Consider the following 20202-nt stretch of genomic DNA (forward strand, 5'->3'; position numbering starts at 1 on the left):
TTTTTTTTTTTTTTTTTTAAAGAACTTTCTTAGACTTCACATGAAAATTCTTGCCCCATTCTGGCTGTCATTTTGTAGGTTGAGGCTGCTTGTTCATTTCCTGGCTGTTCAGACCTGAATAATCACATAGAAACTGTATTAATTACACCACTGCTTGGCCAATAGCTTAGACATATTCCTGGCTAACTCATATCTTAAATTAATCCATTTCTCTTAATTTCTGTGTATTGCCATGTGGCTATGGCTTACGGGAGTAAACTTTGGGTATCTATATCCTTTGGCAGCTACATGGCTTCTTCTTGACTCTACCTATTCTGTGTCTATATCTCTTCCAACCTGGCTATATTCTACCCTGCCTTAGGCCCAAAGTAGCTTCTTTTTTCATTGATATTGAGCTCTACATTTTTCTCTGCTCCTCTCTCTGCCTCTCCCCTCCCCCCTTCCTATCCTCCCCCAAGGCCCCATGCTCCCAATATACTCAGGAGATCTTGTCTTTTTTTTACTTTCTACTTCCCATGTAGATTAGATTTATGTAAGTCTCTCTTAGTGTCCTCATTGTTGTTTAAGTTCTCTGGGATTGTGGTTTGTAGGCTGGCTTTTTTTGCTTTATGTTTAAAAACCACCTATGCGTGAGTACATGTGATAATTGTCTTTCTGTCTCTGGGTTACCTCACTGAAAATAATGTTTTCTAGTTTCATCCATTTTCCCGCAAAATTCAAGCCGTCGTTATTTTTTCTGCTGTATAGTACTCCATTGTGTAAATGTACCACATTTTCCTTCTCCTTTCTTCAGTCGAGGGGCATTTAGGTTGTCTCCAGGTTCTGGCTATGACAAACAAAGCTGCTATGAACATAGTTGAGCACATGTCCTTGTGGCACAATTGAGCATCCTTTGGATATATACCCAAAAGTGGTATTACTGGGTCTTAGGAAGGTTGTTTCCAAATTTTATGAGAAATTGACACACTGACATCCAAAGAGGTTGTACCAGCTTGCATTCCTACCAGCAATGCAGAAGTGTTCCCTTTTCCCCACAGCCTCTCCAGCATAAGTTGTCATCAGTGTTTTTGATCTTGGCCATTTTTACAGGTAGAAGATGGAATCTCAGAGTTGTTTTGATTTGTATTTGTCTGATGACTAAGGATGTCAAACATTTCTTTAAGTTTCTTTCAGCCATTTTAGATTTCTCTGTTTAGGTCTGTACTCCAATTTTTTTATTGGATTATGTGATCTTTTGGTGTCCAATTTCTTGAGTTCTTTGTATATTTTGGAGATGTGGGGTTAGTGAAGATCTTTTCCCATTCTACAAACTGTTGATTTGTCTTGTTGACAGTGTCCTTTGCTTTACAGAAGCTTTTCAGTTTCAGGAGGTCCCATTAATTGTTTCTCTCAATATCTGTGCTGCTGGGGTTATATTTAGGAAGTGGTCTCCTGTGCCAATGCGTTCAAGTGTACTTCCCACTTTCTCTTCTATAAGGTTTGATGTGGCTGGCATTATGTTGAAGTCTTTGATCCATTTGGACTTGAGTTTTGTGCATGGTGATAGATATGGGTCTATTTTCATTCTTCTACATGTTGATATCTAGTTATGCCAGTTATACCACTTGTTAAATATGCTTTCTTTTTTCCATTTGATAGTTTTTGCTTTTATAAAGATCAGGTGTTCAAAGATATATGGATTGATATCTGGGTCTTCTATTCGGTTCCATTGGTCGTCCTGTGTGTTCTTATGACAATACCAGGCTGTTTTCAGGATTGTAGCTCTGTAGTAGAGTTTGAAGTCAGGGATTGTGATGCCTTCAGAAGTTATTTGTTGTTGTTGTTGTTGTACAGGATTGTTTTGGCTATCCTGGGGTTTCTGCTTTTCCATATGAAGTTGGGTACCATTCTTTCGAGTTCTTTGAAGAATTTTGCTGGGATTTTGATGGGCATTGTGTTGAATCTGTAGATTGCTTTTGGTAAGATTGCCATTTTTATTATGTTAATTCTACCTACCCAAGAGCATGGGAGATCTTTCCACTTTCTGGTGTCTTCTTCAAAGATTTAAAGTTCTTGTCATACAAGTCTTCCACTTGTTTGGTTAGTTACTCTGAGATATTTTATGCTATTTGTGGTTATTGTGAAGGGTGTTGATTCTCTGATTTCTTTCCCAGCCCTTTTATCGTCTGTGTACAGGAGGGCTACTGATTTCTTTGAGTTAATCTTGTATCCTGCTACATTGCTGAAAGTGTTTATGAGTTGTAGAAGCGTTTGGTAGAATTTTTGGGATCACTTACGTAAATTATCATATCATCAGCAAACAGTGAGAGTTTGACTTCCTCTTTTCCAGTTTGTATCTCCTTGATCTCCCTTTGGTGTCTTATTGCACGAGCTAGGACCTCAAGAACGTTATCATAGATATGCTTCTTGATAGTGGACAACCTTGTCTTGTTGCTGATTTCAGTGGAATCGCTGGGGGTTTCTCTCCATTTAGTTTGATGTTGGCTATGGGCTTGCTGTATATTGCTTTTATTATGTTTATTCCTTGTATTCCTGCTCTCTCCAAGACGTTTATCATGAAGGGAAATTGTATTTTGTCAAAAGCTTTTTCGGCATCTAATGAGATGATCATGTGGTTTTTATTTTTCAGCTTGTTTATATGGTGGATTACGTTGACAGATTTTCATTGTTGAACCATCCCTGCATCTGTGGGATGAAGCCGACTTGATGATGGTTCTGATGTGTTCTTGGATTTGATTTGCTTGTATTTTATTTAGTATTTTTGCATCAATGTTCATGAGTGAGATTGGTCTGCAATTTTCTTTCTTAGTAATGTCTTTCTGTGGTTAGGGTATCAGGGTAATTTTAGCCTTATAAAAAGAGTTTGGCAATGTTTCTTCTGTTTTTGTTGTGTTGAATATTTTGAGGAGTATTGGTGTTATTCTTTGAAAGTCTTGTAGAATTCTGACCTGAAGCCATCTGGTCCTGGGCTTTTTTTGTTTGGGAGAATTTGATGACTGTTTCTATTTCTTCAGCAGTTATAGGTCTGTTTAATTTGCTTATTTGGTCTTGATTTAATTTTGGTAAGCGATATTTCTCCAGAAACTTGTCCATTTCCTTTAAGTTTTCCAATTTTGTGGAATACAGGTTTTCGACATATGACCTGATGATTCTCTGTATTTCCTGCTTGCCTGTTGTTATGTCCCTTCTTTCATTTCTGATTTTGTTAATTTGGATAGTGTCTCTCTGTCTTTTGGTTAGTTTGAATAAAGATTTGTCTATTTTGCTGATTATCTCAAAGAACCAGCTCTTTGTATCATTGATTCTTTGTATTGTTTTCTTCGTTTCTATTTTGTTGATTTCAGCTCTCACTTTGACTATTTCCTGCTGTTGAGTTCTCTTATATGAGTTTGCTTCTTTTTGTTCTAAAGTTTTGAGTTCTGTTAATTCACTAGTGTGGTGTTTTTGCAGTTTCTATATGTAAGCATTTAGTGCTATGAACTTTCCTCTTAACACTGCTTTCATTGTGTCCCATAAATTTGTTGTTTGGTCATTTTCATTGAAGTTTAGAAAGTCTTTAATTTCTCCCTCTATTTCTTCCTTGACCCATTGATAATTCAGGTGAGCATTGTTTAATTCCCATGTGTTTGTGGGTTTTCTGGAATTCATATTGCTGTTGACTTCTAGTTTTATGCCATGGTGATGTGATAAGGAACACAAGTTTTTTGTATTTGTTGAGGTGTGTTTTGTTATCAAGTATATGGTTAATTTTTGAGAAGGTTCCATGAGGTTCTGAGAAAAAGGTATATTCTTTTCAGTTTGTATGGAATATTCTATAGAAGTCTGTTAAGTCCATTTGGTGGAGATCACTGACTCTGGATCTGGTGGTTGGCTCAATCCTTATCTGCCAGGTTCTGGGACTGGATAGGCTCCCAGGAATGGATTTGCTCCTGGTTTCTGCTCCTGGTGTAGCTTGTTTCCTTAGGCCCTCTCTGTCCTAGGTGGCCTGTCCATCCCACTCCTGTGGAATTTGTTGCCCAAGGTGAAATTTGTTGCATCAGGGCAACTTTGGCCTAGGTTACTGGCTTTGACCTAAATCTGTAAATCCTGAACTGGATTCCCTCCTGCAGAAGTCCCTGGGTTGGAGTTGGACCTGGAGAGGTTTCTGATTCTCAGGCTCCGGTGAGCCTGCACCCACTTTTGGCACAAATATTGTTCTGTTCTTGTTTCTTGTCTTAATGGAGATGTTAATGTTTTGGCGCTACTTGTAGTTAGGAGCAAGGAGCGGCAGGCTGCGTTCCCGCCCAGCTCCCGCACGGCTAGCTTTATATCTGAAATAATTACATGGAAACTGTATTCTTTTAAACACTGCTTGGCCCATTAGCTCTAGCCTTTTACTGGCTAACTCTCACATCTTGATTAACCCATATTTAGTAATCTGTGTAGCACCACAAGGTGGCTTACCAGGAAAGATCTTAACCTGCGTCTGTCTCAGAGAGGAGAATCACGGCAACTGGCTTAACCTTCTTCCCAGCATTCTGTTTTGTCTACTCCACCTACCTAATTTTCTGTCCTATCAGGGCCAAGGCAGTTTCTTTATTAACCAATGAAAGTAGCACATAGACCCTCCTCCATCAGCTACTAAGGAAGATGGAAACAGTGCCAACCCTTTATTCTTGTAACCAGTTTTTACATATGGGAATGTGAGATGAAAACTCACTTTTGTTTGATAATGGCAGTAGGAAAGTAATGGGTAAAGCAATGCTTTCAATTTGTGGCAAAACTAAGGATACATGGGTTGCCATGGATTAAATGCATGGGCCACCATGCCTGACTACAATTGTTTTCTTCTTTTAAGGATTTTCTGTATTCTTTTTCTTTTTTTGTAAAACATACTGTAAACTGCAGGCTAGAGCAGAAATCTGCTGGGGGTTCCCTGGGAGTGGATACTGAAGTTGAGGAAAAATTAGATTAAGAGAAATGAAGACAGAAACATAGGATAGACTGGGAGCAGTGAAGGTCAATACCAAACAGCCCTGAGTTTAGTTACTTCTTGCCATCATTTTGCTGATATTCTTTGCCTTTATTCTAGAGTTTTTAGATATGCTGTTAAGTTACTAGTGTGAGATCACTCTAATTTTTTACATAGCCACCAATGCTGTGAACTAGCCTTTGAGAAAAACCTTAATTGTGTCCCAGAAGTTTGGGTATATTGTGTTTTTATTTTTACTCTATTCTAAGAAGTCTTTAATTTCTTTCTTTTTCTCTTGACCCATTTTTCATTTTGTAGAGAGTTGTTCATTTTCCATGAGTTAGTAAGATATTGTTTTTTTTTTTCTTGACACTCAACTTTAATGAATGGTGACCTAATAGAATTCAAGGTGTTATTTTAATTTTCTTGCATCTATTGAAACTTTCATTCTTACTGAGTATGTGATTAATTTTGGAGAAAGTTCCATGAGGTGCTGAGAAAATGTGTGTGTTTGGGTAAACTGTTCTGTATATATCTTTAGGTTCATTTGGTTATGCCATTAGGCAGATCCAGCATTTCTCCGTTTACTTTTGTAACCTGGATGACCTGTCTTTTGGTATGAGTGGGATATTGAAGTTACTAACTATCACTGTGTGAGGGTCAGTATGTGATTTAATCTGTAACCGTGTTTCCTTTATGAACTTGGGTGCCCTTGTATTTGGTGCACAGTGGAAGAAGATGTTGTAGGAGTTAAAAAACTGTAGATGAGATTGGTTCGTTGTAATTGGAGAACAGGAGGGACAGTAAACATTCCATTCTTTACCTATGTGGCTGTGGGTTTTCAGGAATAGTCTGCCTTGGGCATTGATGATTGAGACTAAGGGGTGGAGTGGTCTAAGAAGTCTGATTCCCTGGCTGATGTGGCTAGTGGATCTCCAGGGTATGCCTTCAGCAATTGATGACTGAGACTTGATTATCATTTTGCCTTGAGAGCATTGCCATAAGCTTGGATGCTTTTGTGGACATTAGATTTTAGCTTATTTTCCTCTGTTATAATCCTGTTATTTTGTCTTAATTAGGGTTTTTGTTGCCTTGAAGTGACACCATGACCACAGCAACTCTTACAATGGAAAACATTTATAATTTCAAAAGTTTAGTTCATTATCATCATGGTGGGGAGCATGGTGGCCTACAGGCAGACATGGGGCTGGAGAGGGAGCTGAGAGTTCTACTCCCAGGTCAACAAGCAGCAGGAAGTGGTCTGTCTCACTGGGTGTTGCTTGAATATAGGAGACCTCAAAGCTTGCCCTTGAGTAGTTATGCATTTCCTTCAACAAAGCCCTACCTACTCCAAGGCCACACCTTCTAATAGTGCCACTTCCTATGAACTTATTGGGGCTATTTTTATTCCTACTTTTACTTCCTGGTCCCTATTCCTACTTTAAAAGTCCCTGTAGTCTGTAACAGTCTCAAACTTATTTAAAACTCCAAAGTTCAAAGTCCCTTTTGAGGCTCACTCTATCTTTTTAACTCCTGTAAAATCAAAATCATACAGCAGATCTCATACTTCCAACATATAATGGCAAAAGTTATACATTACCATTCTAAAATGGAGGAAAGGGAGCCCAGTGAGAAAATGCCGGACCAAAGCAAAACTGAAAACCAGCTGGGCAAACTTCAAATTCTGCATCTCCGTGTCCTGATGTCAAAACTTTCTTCACATCTCTCTCTTTTTCAAAATCTTTGTTCACTTGTACTGGTTCCATGCCGTTTTATAGCTTTCCTGGGCAAATGTCCCATGGTTCTGGCCTCTCCAACATCTTGGGGTCTCTAAGGCAACCCTTGCTTCACCTTCACAGCTTCACAGATTGACGTCTCTAGACCTCCATTCAGTGATACACCTGACACATGCCTGGTCTCAGACACTTTCTTTAGTCACAGAGGCAAATTTCATAATCCCTTTCTTCCAAATTTTGCTTCTTGCTAGGGCTGGAACATCACCCCATTGTTTATTTACAGCTTCACCAACTTTCTGTTTTCTATAGTTTTCGTTACCTAAGAACAGCCTAAGTTTGGCTGTCCTGAAACATCTTCTGCAGACCAGGCTGACCTCAAATTCAGAGATCTGCATCTCTCTGCCTCTGGATTTTTGGGATTAAAGGCATGAGTGTGTGAGAGCATACACCACCACACCTGGCTCCAAGCTCTCCTTTGGTTCCTTTTCAGTTGAAAAGTTGGAAGTTCAGCTAGGTACGGTCTTACCCTGAGGTCACTCTCTTTATTTAACCTAAGGCTTTTCTTTAATCTGTTTATTTTTTTGAACACAAGATTCAGCTCTATACTACTTCCTGGTACCCCCATTCACCTTCAACTGTACATTTTAATATTTTTCCCTGCTCAGCTTACTTCTTTTCATTATAGATCTACATAAGACTGAATACTAATAACCTCACAACAGAATCAATACTAGACTCACTTGAAATTTCCTCTGCCAAAGCAATTCAGAACTCTTCAATTTAGCATCCACAGACATTTCAGAGAAGGGAAAAAAGCAGTCACATTCTTCACCAAAATATAAGAATGGTATCTAGGCCACATCTTAATATTCTGTTCTGAAGCCTCTTGTGCTAGGGTTCACAGTTAAAATCACCTTCAGCATCACTGTTGTTATATTCTCTTACTGGTATGGTCCCATAAACAGCACTTAGAGCATTTTATAGCTCTCCTAACCCAGAGTACCAAAGCCCAAATTCCTCTAAATAAAAACATAGGTCAATTACTGCCAATAACCCAATCTCCAATAACCCAGTCTCTGGTACCAACTTCTCTTTTAGTTAGGGTTTTTATTGCTGTGCAGAGAGACACAGTGACTATGGCAACCCTTATAAGGAAAAATATTTAATTTTAACTGACTTCCCGTTTCAGAGATTTAGGCCATTATTGTCATGGTAGAATGCATGATAGTGTGTGTGCAGACATGGTACTGGAGAAAGAGCTAAGATCATCAGGAAGTGAATGTCTCACTAGACCTGGCTTGAGCATTTGAGTTCTCAAAGCCTGCCCTTAGTGGTGCACTTCCTCCAAAAAGACCACACTCTATAACCCTATGAGGGCCATTTTTATATAAATACTACATCTTTTAAGAATTTGAAAGGTTTATTTTTTTTAGATTTATTTTATGCACTGTTTTTGCCACTATGGATGTTTATGTGTGCCTCATGCCTACAGAGATCACAAGAAGTATAACCTCCCCTAGAATAGGAGGTACAGATGGTTGTGAACTACAGTATGGATGCTGGTATTGGAACCTGCGCTCTCTACAAGAGCAGTCGATGCTCTTAACCTTAGAACCACCTCTCCAGCCCCAAGGTTTAGATTTTATGTTTATATTTTTGATTCGTTTTTGTATGTGATGTAGGGCTTCTAAAAACCATTTATGAAAAATACTGGATCTAAAATTAAAATTATTTTTCCCCTCCTTTTTATTAACATTTGCAATTTGCATACAGGATAATGGATTTTATTATGGCATTTTCATACAGTTATCTCTTTAGACTTTGTATTCATTCTATTCTTTTATCTGATCCTATGTCCCTGTCACTTTGTACCCTTCTGCCTGGTTTCTTTTCTTTCCTTAGATAACTGTACTTTCTACTATCTTATTACACATGTTCCACAAGTTCCTCTCCCTTAAACATTTCTCCCCTCTCAGATCTATATCTAGTCTTATGATAAACACACACATGCACAGTTTTAAATCTAAGTGCCATATATAAGAGAGAACATGTAGTGTCTTTCTAACTCTTGCTTATTGCATTTAATATTTAACATGATCTCTGGTTGTTTTTACTTTCATGCAAATGTCATGATTTCAATTTTCTTCACATCTGCATAAAATTCTATTGATTAAACCATTTATTTAAAATTATCATTTTTTCATTAAATGATTTTGATACCCTTGTCCAAAGTCATTTGGCCATGTATACATGTATTTATTTGGCCATGAATGTATATGTTTACTTGACTCTGTGTGTGTTTATTTGACGATGTATGTTTGTTTTAATTTCTGGGTTTTATATTCTGTCCCATTAATCCATGAGTTTGTGTTTGTGCCATTATTGTAGCGTTTTAATTCCTGTAGTTCATAGTAAGTTTTAAAATCAACAAATTTGCATTCTCCATGTTTGCAGTTTTGCTTTTCAGGATTACTTTAGTTTTTTAGGATCATTAAGAATCCATGGGACTTTTAGGATGGTAATTTGTTGATGGTTGGTTTTTTGTTTGTTTCTTTGTTTGTTTTGACACAGAGTCTCAATGTGTAACTCAGTCTGGGAGTCTTCAAGCTGTGAATTCTTTTGTCTGTTATCAGACCAAGGCAGATTTTGTTTTCTGATTTTGTTCTCTTTCTCCTATAAATGTCATTGACCTTTTAATAGGGACTTCAGTGTATCTGTGTGACACCTTGTATAGAGTTTGTAGTGGTTTAAGTAAAGACGCTGTGGATCCCTGAGTGGCTTCAGTGGTCAGTGAATCCCAAAACCATGCTGCAGGTCTCCTAAGTGGCAGCAGGCAGCAGTTCCCGAGACCACAGCAGGCCACAAACGCAGCCGGGTCCCAGGCGGGAAGCCATGTGGTGAGTGAGAGACCTTGATGGGACAACCAGTCCCATGAGGAGAGACAGATGGATGGACATGCCACTAGACCATGCTGCAGGTCTCAGAAGGTGGTTGGTCCTGGACAGGGAGCCACACGGTAGATAGAGACAGATGGATAGGCACACTATGCAGAGTGAAGTTAGATATTTATTTAGTGGGTTATGGATGGGAAATGGGAAAAGGGGAGAAAAGCAGAAAGAGAGGCAGATAGAGAGAGAGAGATGGGGGAAGGGGACAAGTAGAAGAAGGGAGAGACAGATGCTGTCTTTTCGAGGGGGAAATGGAAAAGAAAAGACTCAGGCTGGAAGCTGAAGATCAGCTTGCCTCCGGGGACAGGGGATGGAGTGGGTGTGGCTTGTCTCTTAAAGGGAAAGAGCAGACCATTACATTCCCATCTCTTTCATTTCTTTCGGGACCGGATGCCTGCTGCCACTTAGGGGACCTGCAGCGTGGTTTCGGGATTCACTGACCACTGAAGCCACTCGGGGATCCACAGCGTCTTTACTTAAACCACTACAAACTCTATACAAGGTGTCACACAGATACACTAAAGTCCCTATTAAAAGGTCAATGACATTTATAGTAGAAAGAGAACAAAATCAGAAAACAAAATCTGCCTTGGTCTGATAACAGACGAAAAAAATATATATATTAAAAAGGTGGGGGTTTAGGTATAACAGATTAAAAGAATTGAGGCGACAGATTCTCAAGACTGCTTCCTGCTCATCTGTGGGGATCATTTTGTGTGTGGGGGGAACCTGAGAAATCTGGGTGCTGGTCACATCCTGGCATAACTGATTTCTTTGTTCCTGTCCAGTGTTTGTGGTATGGAAATGTCTGGTGTCTATTACACCTTTTTAAAGTATTGGCAGAACAGAGAACGAAGTTAAATTTAGGGGAAAAAATTTTAGCACCAGAGAATTGAGACTGGTGTATCTGACCTGTTTAAGTGTTTAAGGTGGATCCTTCAATTCGTCTTCCTGGAACTCACAAGAATTCTTTGGGTTTGTAAAAACAGAAGTTTTAAACATTTACATTGTATGAACAGTAGCATATTTATGTCAGAATAACTGTGATAGATATTTTTGCACAATGAAAAGTATTAAGACTTTGGGAGGCAGCATGAGAATTTTTATTAACTTGTATGACCTGCAGATACCTTAATAATTTGTATTTGTGTTTTACTGAAATGTGTTTGGTGAGGTTGTCCTTTTAAACTGACAAAACTTATCAGCTGTCAAACTGCATCAGAGATCTTTGAGAAGTTTTGCCCAGTGGTCAGCACTTGGCAGTTGAAGTGAATTGTAGATGGACGTTTTTCTGTGCCCATTTGTCTTCTGTCTTCTTTGGAAGAGGAAGAGTGCTGCTGCTAGGAGCCAACCTGTCTGTTTTTGTTATAAAAAGTTTTTTAATAATTAAATATTTAAATGTCATATTCCCCAGATTGAGCAGTTGAGGGCTGTTTATCAGGTGTAACTACAGTATAGAATCTGCCTGAGAACTGGGTCTGAGCTTGACTGTCCTGGCTCTTAACTTAACAGGTAAGATTTACACTCATAAAAAAACAGAAAGAAGAAAAACTGCTTGCAATAGAAAGTTAATGGCAGAACTGACAATAGTAGGGAACAGCTTAATATATTTTAAATCAGGGTTGGATTAAGTATATCATATTGATTAAGAGACTTAAAAGTTCATACCAATTTAAAACATGAAACTTATTGCTTTGTAGTCTGGAATGAGATACAAGAACAACAATTATAACATTTAACAGTAAACATAGGTACATTTAGGTTACATTTAAGTTACATTTAAGGTACATTTAAGTTACACACAGAGTGAACAGGAATTGGGTGAAATGGATGATCTTGGTGGGCCCTATCAAAGACATGCCACAGCACAAAAAACACATGTAACAAAGTCAACAAGAGGAATTTAGAGACAAAAGCATAAGTAAACCAGGGGACCAGGCAGAGAATACCTCAGTAAAGATGTCGGGATTTGGTTACCCGACCTGGCTCTCAGTTAAGATGGTAGTGTAGTCAGTCATCTGACCTCAGTTAAGATAACAGTAAGGTCACCCATGTAACAGAGTTAATACTGGGGAACCAGGAAGGGAATACCTCAGTAAAGATGGCTGAACTTGGTCACCTGACCTGGCTTTCAGCCAATATGGTGGTGAAGTCACCTAACTTCAGTCGAAATGGCAGTGGTCACATGTTGTATGGAAAAGCCACAATTTTTGAGCTTCAGAGATTTTAAGTTTAATAATAAGAGAAACCTAGAATTGTGATCTGTGCTGTCGCTGAGTCACCACACCACAAGCCATGGCAGGGAGCAAAGGCTGGAATTGAAAACAGCTACCTCATGGATCCGACCAATCTTGTTGGCAGCAGTAGCGGTGTCAGATAAACTCCTTCCATTTGCCTGTGCACTGACAGTAGTTAGAAGGCTCCCATAAAAGTAGAGCCAGTGGGACACTGGAGCTGAAGAAGTAGGGCATTAAGACCTGGGGTTTAGAGCCATCCCAGGGGAAGGCTGAATTGATGGACATGAATCCATAGCAGAAACCATAAAAATCTGTGAAAACAGAACACCACAAGGCCTATAGGAAGATGTCTCCCCTCTATAGGCAGGGTGTGAATTGGTGGCAAACACCTCAGGGCTTGTAGGAGAGTGTCTTCTGTCTACAGGTGGGGTGTTAAAGCCTAATTGGCTCTGGTTGGGGAGATTTGGAAGCCAGAGATGCCAGAGGCCACTTTGACCAGCCTTTCACAATGGGTAAAAAAGAGAAAAGAAAAATCTGAGGCATCCTGGACCCCCAGTCGCAGAAGGACTGACCCTGGGTCATCCAAACACAATTTTAGCTAAGGGAAGCAATCCAGAGATGAATGTCAGCGAAGGGCTTAGGTGTAGCCGTAAGGACTGCAGTTGGGCTCCCCCCCCCCCATTTCTAAGAACACCAAAAGATCGTCAGAAGCTCAACGGTCAGTTCCTCAAGTTTGATGAAATGGTTAAGCTGACCAGAATCGGGGAACTCACCAATTGAAGCTGGTGGTGTGTGTAGAAATTTTGCTCAGGCAGATGGAATGGAGAGCTGTTGTAAACAAACCTGGTTCTCGAGCCCAGGGTCTCATATGTCCTCAGCCAGTCCACCCACAGGCAGGAGGGAATGTGGAGAACCTGGCCAAATCATGGCACCAATGTAATGGTTTAAGTAAAATGCTGTGGATCTCCTGAGGGCCAAAATGCTGTGGATACCCAAGTGGCTGTAGCCGACAGCGGGTCTTGAGACCATGCCACAGGTCCCCAAAGTGGTGGTAATGGACAGCAGGCTATGAGACCACAGCGGGCTATGCTGCATGTTCCTGAGTGGATGCAGTGGGTCACAAGTCCCAGATCATGGCAGGCCACGAAGGCAGCCGGGTCCTAGGTAGGAAGCTAAGTGGTGGGTGAGAGACGTTGACAGGGCAACCAGTCCTACAAGGAGAGACGGATGGGCATGCAACGAGACCACACTTCAGGCTCCGAAGGCAGATGGTTCCGTGCAGGAAGCCATGCTGCAGGCGAGAGACAAACAGATAGGCATTCCATGCAGAGTGAGGTTGGATATTTATTTAGTGTGTTATGGAGGAGAAAGGGGCAAGGTGAAAAGAACAGAGAGAGAGAGAGAGAGAGAGAGAGAGAGAGAGAGAGAGAGAGAGAGAGAGAGAGAGAGAACAAGAGGAGGGGAAAGATTGGGGAGAAGAGAGACAGAAGCTGCCTCTTCAAGAGGGAGATGGAAAATAAAGGACTCAAGCTAAAACTGAACATCAGCTTGCCTCTGTGGGTGGGGAGGGAGTGGGCGTGGCTTGTATCTTAAAGGGACAGAGCCTACCATTACAGTGTTAACATTTCCTTTCCTTTTAAAAGTCTTCTTTCTTTTAATTTTTGTATTCACTTTCGCACATTTTTCTGATATTTGCTATAGAGGTGCTCCAAGTTTTAAGATGTATGTATGGTGTACTGTTTTAGATTGTAGTGTAGCTGATTTCCTTTAACATTTTGTCTAAATGGTGAAACTTGTTTTCCTGTCCCTGTTTTCCCTCTTTACTTCCATTCCTCTACTACTTCAGTGGCTTTTACTTCTTAAGGATAAAGTACTTCCTACTACCTGTTAAAACAATACTGACTAAAAATGTTGTTTATTGATGCCAAATATGATATTATTATAGGCATAAAGTTGTAGAAGAGGCCTGAATGACTAATAAGTTAATGAATATTTTCAAGCACACCACAAATATAATAGAAGTCCACATAGTTAATGTTTTCAGATAAGTGGAACCATCCTCACTTGCTAGTCTGTACCAGAATCAGTTCAAATACTAGAAATAAATTAGAGAAGATTGGTAGCATCTATGTAACTTTTATAAAGTATGAAAGTATTGTCTTTGATATACAGAAAATGGATATCTCCTATAACAATATAGAATGGTGTGCTATATTTAATGACATTTTATATATGGAAGCATGTACTATGTTGTTTTAGTATACTATATACAAACCACTACTTAAGTTTGGCTTATTTATTCTTGATGAAATTTCATTTTCTTTTAACTCTTCTGTCTTGTTGAATGTATTTACAATATGGTGATGATATCCTTCATAGATTGGGTTCTTTTTTGTTTGTTTGTTTCTTTTTTCTAGACAGGGTTTTGTTGTAGCTTTGAAACATTTCCTGGAACTCACTCTGTTGTCAGACTGGCTTCAAACTCAGAGATCCACTTGCCTCTGCTTCCCAAGTGCTAGGATTAAAGGCATGTGCCACCACCATCTGGCTAGAAATTGGGTTCTTAAGGGGAAAAATCTCACGTTGCCAGATAAATGTGGCTGATTGTGTTGGCCCACACATGTAATCTCAGCAATCAGGAGGCTCAGACAAGAGGGTCAGAAGTTCAAGTCCAGCTTGAGCTACAGAATGAAAATCTTAGAAAACAGCAAAAATGTGTTCCATGTAGTCTTGGTTGGCAGTTATACTAACGGCATTTCTGGGTACATTCTAGACTCTTTAAAGTGATTGAGATTTATTTGTGATTCAGAATGTCATCTTGGTGAACATTCTGCATTCTTGGAAAAGCATTCACTTTCTTGCCTAATGGGACCTTTGTCATTGTTAATTAGATCATATTGGTTCATAGCTTGTTAAAGTCTCTATTCTGTCTCTTGATTCTCTACTTATTCAGCAATTATAAAATGATGTTTAAATCTCTGAATTGTCTGTTTTATTTCTTCTTCTGTACCATTGAGTTTTTGCATTGTGTATTTTAAATTTCACAGAAATTTTAGGAATTTTGTGTCTCTATGTGACTTTTTTCTTTAGAGATTCGGTCTCACTATGTAGCCCTGAATGACTTGAAACCCACTGTACTGAGCAGGTTAGCCTTGAACTCACAGAGATACGCCTGCCTCTGACTACCATATGCAACCAGCATTTTTTATCTTTCATAATCTTTGATTAAAAATGTCCTTTTACTTAAGTATTCTGCCTTTAAGTTGTTTTTCAAATTATGCTAAAATTCATGTATTTTGTTACAGTTTTGTGTTTGATGATTTTTCAAGTAGTTTTTGGGGTAGGGCATGAGGCTAGTAGATTGTGTAGGGAATAATTTAGTAAGAGGAAAAACAAGCCAATGAATATTATTAACACAGTGTAGTCATTCTGAGTAGACTGATTGTAATACTTTGGTGGGGCATAAATATCTGAGGAAATTTATTTCTGGGGATGACAACTGAATCTAAAAGTACAGCTGAAAGATGGCAGCATGGAGAGAATTGGTCAGAGAGCGTGTGTGAGCTAAAAGGCAGCAGTGCCTGGGAAGCTAAAACTTTCTAGAATACAGAGAGTGAATGAATAGGTGTGGCCGGATGTGTTAGGAAAGGTTATTGATGCTAGATTATGTAAAGCTTTTTTGTTTATGAGATCTGTTGCTTTAGGTTATTAGTATTTATTTACTTTGTTAGCTATGTGTTGTAGGAATAACCCAAGAAGACAGAGAATATTGTTGTGATCGTTGTAAAATAAGGAATTGAGAGAGTGTAGATATATTTCATAAAAAGCTCAAGGGTAAATAGATAGGAGATAGAATTTTACATTGATTATTTTGACAGCTTCTAATAACTACAGTTTTTTTGTATCTAGCATTTTTCTAAGCTGTAAGAAAGTTTGTATTTGACCTTGTATACAATATAGAGCTCTTTAAGGATTTTTAAGTAGGGACATAAAATTTGTGTTTTGTGTTTGTCCAAATGTTGAAAAGGAGTTATAAAAGCAGAGCAGTATTTAATTTTTATGTATTGTATAAGCTGAGTTTTCCAGCAGTTTGACTTGTGTATTTTTGTTCCTTTACAGCTTAAGTGAACATAGTAGTGGTTTCCATATTATAGTAGTAGATAAAAAATTAAATGGAATAAGTTAGTAAAGATTCAGTGACTTTAGCTATGATGAGGTTGATGATGGCCTCAGTAATGATAGATGAATTTTTTTACCTCAAGCTTAATTTTAATCATTAAAATATCATAGATTGTCTTATATTACTTGCAGACTTTAGGATGCTATTTTTCAACGAAATATTAACTACCACTTTCTGTCTCCTACGATTATTATTTTTGTATTTCAGTTCATGGGAAAACCAGATGGAGACTATTATACTCTGGATGACATGTTTGTCTCCAAAGCAGCTGAAAAAGAGCGCTTTGGAGAAAGAGAAGAAAGCCAGAGGAGGAAAGCGATTGCCGAACACCAGAGTCTTACTGCACAGATGGCCAGATGTCTGTACTGTTTTGATAGTTCTCAGTTTCCCAAGCATCTTATTGTTGCCATTGGTGTGAAGGTAAGAAATAAAACACAGACAAGGTACAGGTCAGTATATGCAAATTTGTTCGCTCTTCAGATTTTTAGAAAATTTTTAAAGTTTTTATTTATCTTGATTTTTCATATGTTTTTCTTTTCTAAGTTACCATAATTCTTAGGGCCTTTGATGGAGAACATAATTCAGTTTTGTTGACAATATAATTCTGGCTTTTCTGTTTTCTATCTTTATGATCTAATGATTGAATTGAAATCAGCATTAAAATCTTCCCTTAGAGTCTTTATCTAAAGCAGCTTTCATTTCTTTACTTACTTCCTCATAGTAATAGAGTGTATTTGAATTCTTGTAGACTGTGTCATAGTTTGAAAACTTATTGCCGATATTATACCTTGGTTGGGTTTTTTCCCAATGTCTTGAAGCTTCAGGAGTACAGAAATAGGTAACTTTGCTCACCATTGTATTCCAAGCATCTTATCTTCACAGTATATCATAATCATTTATTCAATAAATACTTGTTGATGACTATTTTTTACATTATAAAAATTAGTTCATTTAAAAATGTTTATTCTTTTAAGGATTTGGTGGGGGCAGTATTATTAAGACGTGAATCTAGGGCTCCATCTAGGCAAGTGCTGTAGGTAGTTGTACTTCTGAAGCTTTTATTCTATTGAAATATAATAAAATTAGCAAATTAAACTTTACCCTGGTTCAGAAGGATATTGTCATAAAGTGAGAACAAAATCATGGAAGGTTTTATTTTGAAAACACGTTCTAGAAATCTTGTCTGAGGCACCAGTGAATGAAAAGCCTTGATAGGGAACAGAGAAAAGAGAGATACCTAGAGTATAGCCCTCCTGTAATCCTGACACTTGGAGGCAGAGTCCAGGAGATCTCTCAACTTGAGGCCAGCATGGTCTACAGAGAGTTCTAGGACAGCCAGAACCACACAGAAAAACCCTGTTTAAGGGAAAAAAAAATACTGGAGTGGATTAAATGAGAATGGGTGACTGAGGCTGAATGAAGAAGTTCTGGTTTTAGGAAGTAATAGTTTAGGGAACATTCATATTTATATATTATCTTTCATCACTCATATACATATGAATATCTCCTTGTATATAATAAAAAAGTAGTTCTAGGTTATAGATAATTCATATATGTATATAGAGTTTAACCATAAAGGTAAAGTTATCCAGGAATCATTTTCTTTCCCTTAGTTAACTCAGTTTTCTCCCATAATGAGAGAAATTGCTGATACACATAGTTTACACTGTCAACAAAAGAAAACAAAAACAAAAAGCTTTTTTTCTAGAGTCAAGCTTGAATGACCACAGCTCAGAAACACTGATTTAGGTCACCTCAAGTTCCATATTCCAGGGTGGTAGCAATTTCTTAATTAGAATAACAGATCAAGGAAAAAACCCACCAAGATACTTTTCATGTATGTTTATGAAAACAGCAGGTAGGTAAGTTATAGAACAGCCAGGAAATCTCAGCAATCTGAAGCTTTTTAGCTTTTTAGACATTCTGGAAGGTTTGCCTATTGGTTACAGGGATGTTAGGTAGGTCTTACACAAGAAGGAAAATAAATGACTATCTATTAAGGGGTAAAATGTTAGCTCAGGGTAATTTGGTTCTTGACTTCTAGCACTTTAGGCTCCTCAACAAGTATAGCTCTGTCTGCTTCATTAGCTCTAAACAGCATAAGGTGCAGTTCTTCCAAGAACTTCCATTCATAAGATTTACATTGTGTCTTTTTATTTTTCAAAAATTGTTGTTTTTAGTGTTTGTAAGTATATAGTTCCCTCAGATAAAAGATCAAGTGGCATTTGTTCTTGTCCTTTTTTTGGTAAGTCTTAGTTTTTGATGTCTATCAATGAAAACTGAGACTCATGCTCTAAATTTCCAGTTTATTAGAAACTATTTCTGTGGCGTTTTAAGTATAAATAGCATCTTTGAGAGTATTGAAATAAAACTAGTTTATAAAAGCAAATCTGCCTTTTTAAATACTCATGGTTTCGCTACTGTATTCTCATCTGTTATAATCATAACTAAATAATACATCATTAAAATTTGCCCCTAGGTTTATTTATGTTTACCCAATTTCCGGTCTCTTACTGAGGGCCATTGCCTCATAGTCCCTCTGCAGCATCTTCAAGCAGCTACAATGTTGGATGAAGATATCTGGGAGGAGATTCAGGTCAGTACTGTCATGCTCATTTTCTGCAAGGCTCATGAGGAGGTTTTGCAGATTATTATGATAAATTCAAACAGGTTTGATATTTCTACTTAACAATTTTTAGGTGTCTGTAAGATCATTATGTTTCCTTCTCTTACTATTATTTTCTCCATGTTCTTGTTTTGAAATCTTTTGTTTACTGAGAGAACTAACAAAGTAATTTTAAAAATCAATTCAATTTATAATTAGTGCTTTGTGCAGCTTGAGATAATAATTGTTACTAAATATTAGAAGAAAGAAGTTCCAAAGAATGAAATGTGTGGAGTCAGAGTTTTACAGGCAGCAATTACTGTTTGCCCTCTGACTATGGTGATTGTGCTGCCATATCAGCCCCCGCTTCTTCTTGGTTCTCTTTATAGCATACTCTGGCAATGAAGTCAGTTACATGAGTTAGTTATATAGTTTTGTGGCTGATACTTTGAGAGATTGAAAGGCATCGCATGGGTTAAATTGTTGCTGAAATTTCAAGACCTCATATTGCCCAGGAAAGAAAGCATGATGAGTGCTGTCGGCTGAGTTGAGTTTCAGAGACCCAAGATAGAAAATGTGACGTTGTAAGAGGACATGTTTGTCTGCATTTTATGAAATATAGTCTCTTATTTCTTTGCTTCTTAAGGTTGATACTTTAAAAGTTCATGGAACAATTATGTTGTTGTGTCAAAAGCCAAGCATAATTAGCAACAAAGACAGAATATTTTTTGATGTGAAAAAATGGAAGTGCTAGTGACACTAGGTAATTTTATGTAAAAAGTATGAAACTTTGGTCTTTAGGATTATTAGAGGACTTTTCTGGGGTGCATTTAAAAATTTATGAAAAATTGATTTAACTTACAATAAAATATAGTGCAAAAAACATTCAATTACAAGAATCTTATATGTATGTTAGATTTTTCTGTGAGGAATTGAGGTAAGTGGTGAAAAACCTCAAGGTGGTTGAAGCATTTTTCAGTGCCCTAGGAAGTCAACACATGAACATGACATTTTAGGTGTTATACCCAACGGTATATTGTTTTCTACCATAGGCTGCATTCTTGTTTGCAGACTTCATTGAGCCAGTGGTATTTTAGAAAACTGAGTGAGAGAAGAAAAGCCAATCTGTATACAAATAATGTCATTGTAGTTCTTGTGAAAGGAAAAACATTAGACATTGCACATGTGGAGAGTGGCATGCTGAGATGTCTGCAACAGTGGAACTGAAGAAGCACAGTGTTTTGATTTTACCTTCAAATATGTATGACTCTCAAATTAATTATGCTCTGGTGACTAGTCCTCTATGCTTTTTTTTTATTAGATATACTTTGAAAAGTGATTTGACTTAATACAAGAGTATTGCTTGAAAATGAAGGAGCTCTTTTTCAATGATTTTCTTTTTTTTTTATTGAGAAAAGGAAAAGAAAAAGTTTCCGCCTCCTCCCAGCCTCCCATTTCCCTCCCTCTCCTCCCACCCTTCTTCCCCTCCCTCCTCTCCCCTCCCCCACTCCTCTCCCCCTCCCCCACTCCTCTCCCCCTCCCTCT

General features: G+C 38.1%; 1 protein-coding gene across 2 annotated transcripts in view; it reads left to right on the plus strand.

The window, feature by feature from the left end:
• The window catches only part of Cwf19l2 (CWF19 like cell cycle control factor 2), a 96602-nt gene that overhangs the window by 54319 nt on the left and 22081 nt on the right, over positions 1–20202 (plus strand). For both annotated transcript variants that reach the window (XM_050126590.1, XM_050126591.1), the window contains 2 exons: positions 16260–16472; positions 18532–18648. In XM_050126590.1, coding sequence (XP_049982547.1) covers positions 16260–16472; positions 18532–18648 — 330 coding nt within the window. The remainder of the gene's footprint in view (positions 1–16259; positions 16473–18531; positions 18649–20202) is intronic.

Source organism: Alexandromys fortis, unplaced genomic scaffold, assembly GCF_014885135.2.
Source record: "Alexandromys fortis isolate MF-2015 unplaced genomic scaffold, M_Fortis_MF-2015_v1.1 scaffold_245, whole genome shotgun sequence".
NCBI classification, from domain to species: domain Eukaryota; kingdom Metazoa; phylum Chordata; class Mammalia; order Rodentia; family Cricetidae; genus Alexandromys; species Alexandromys fortis.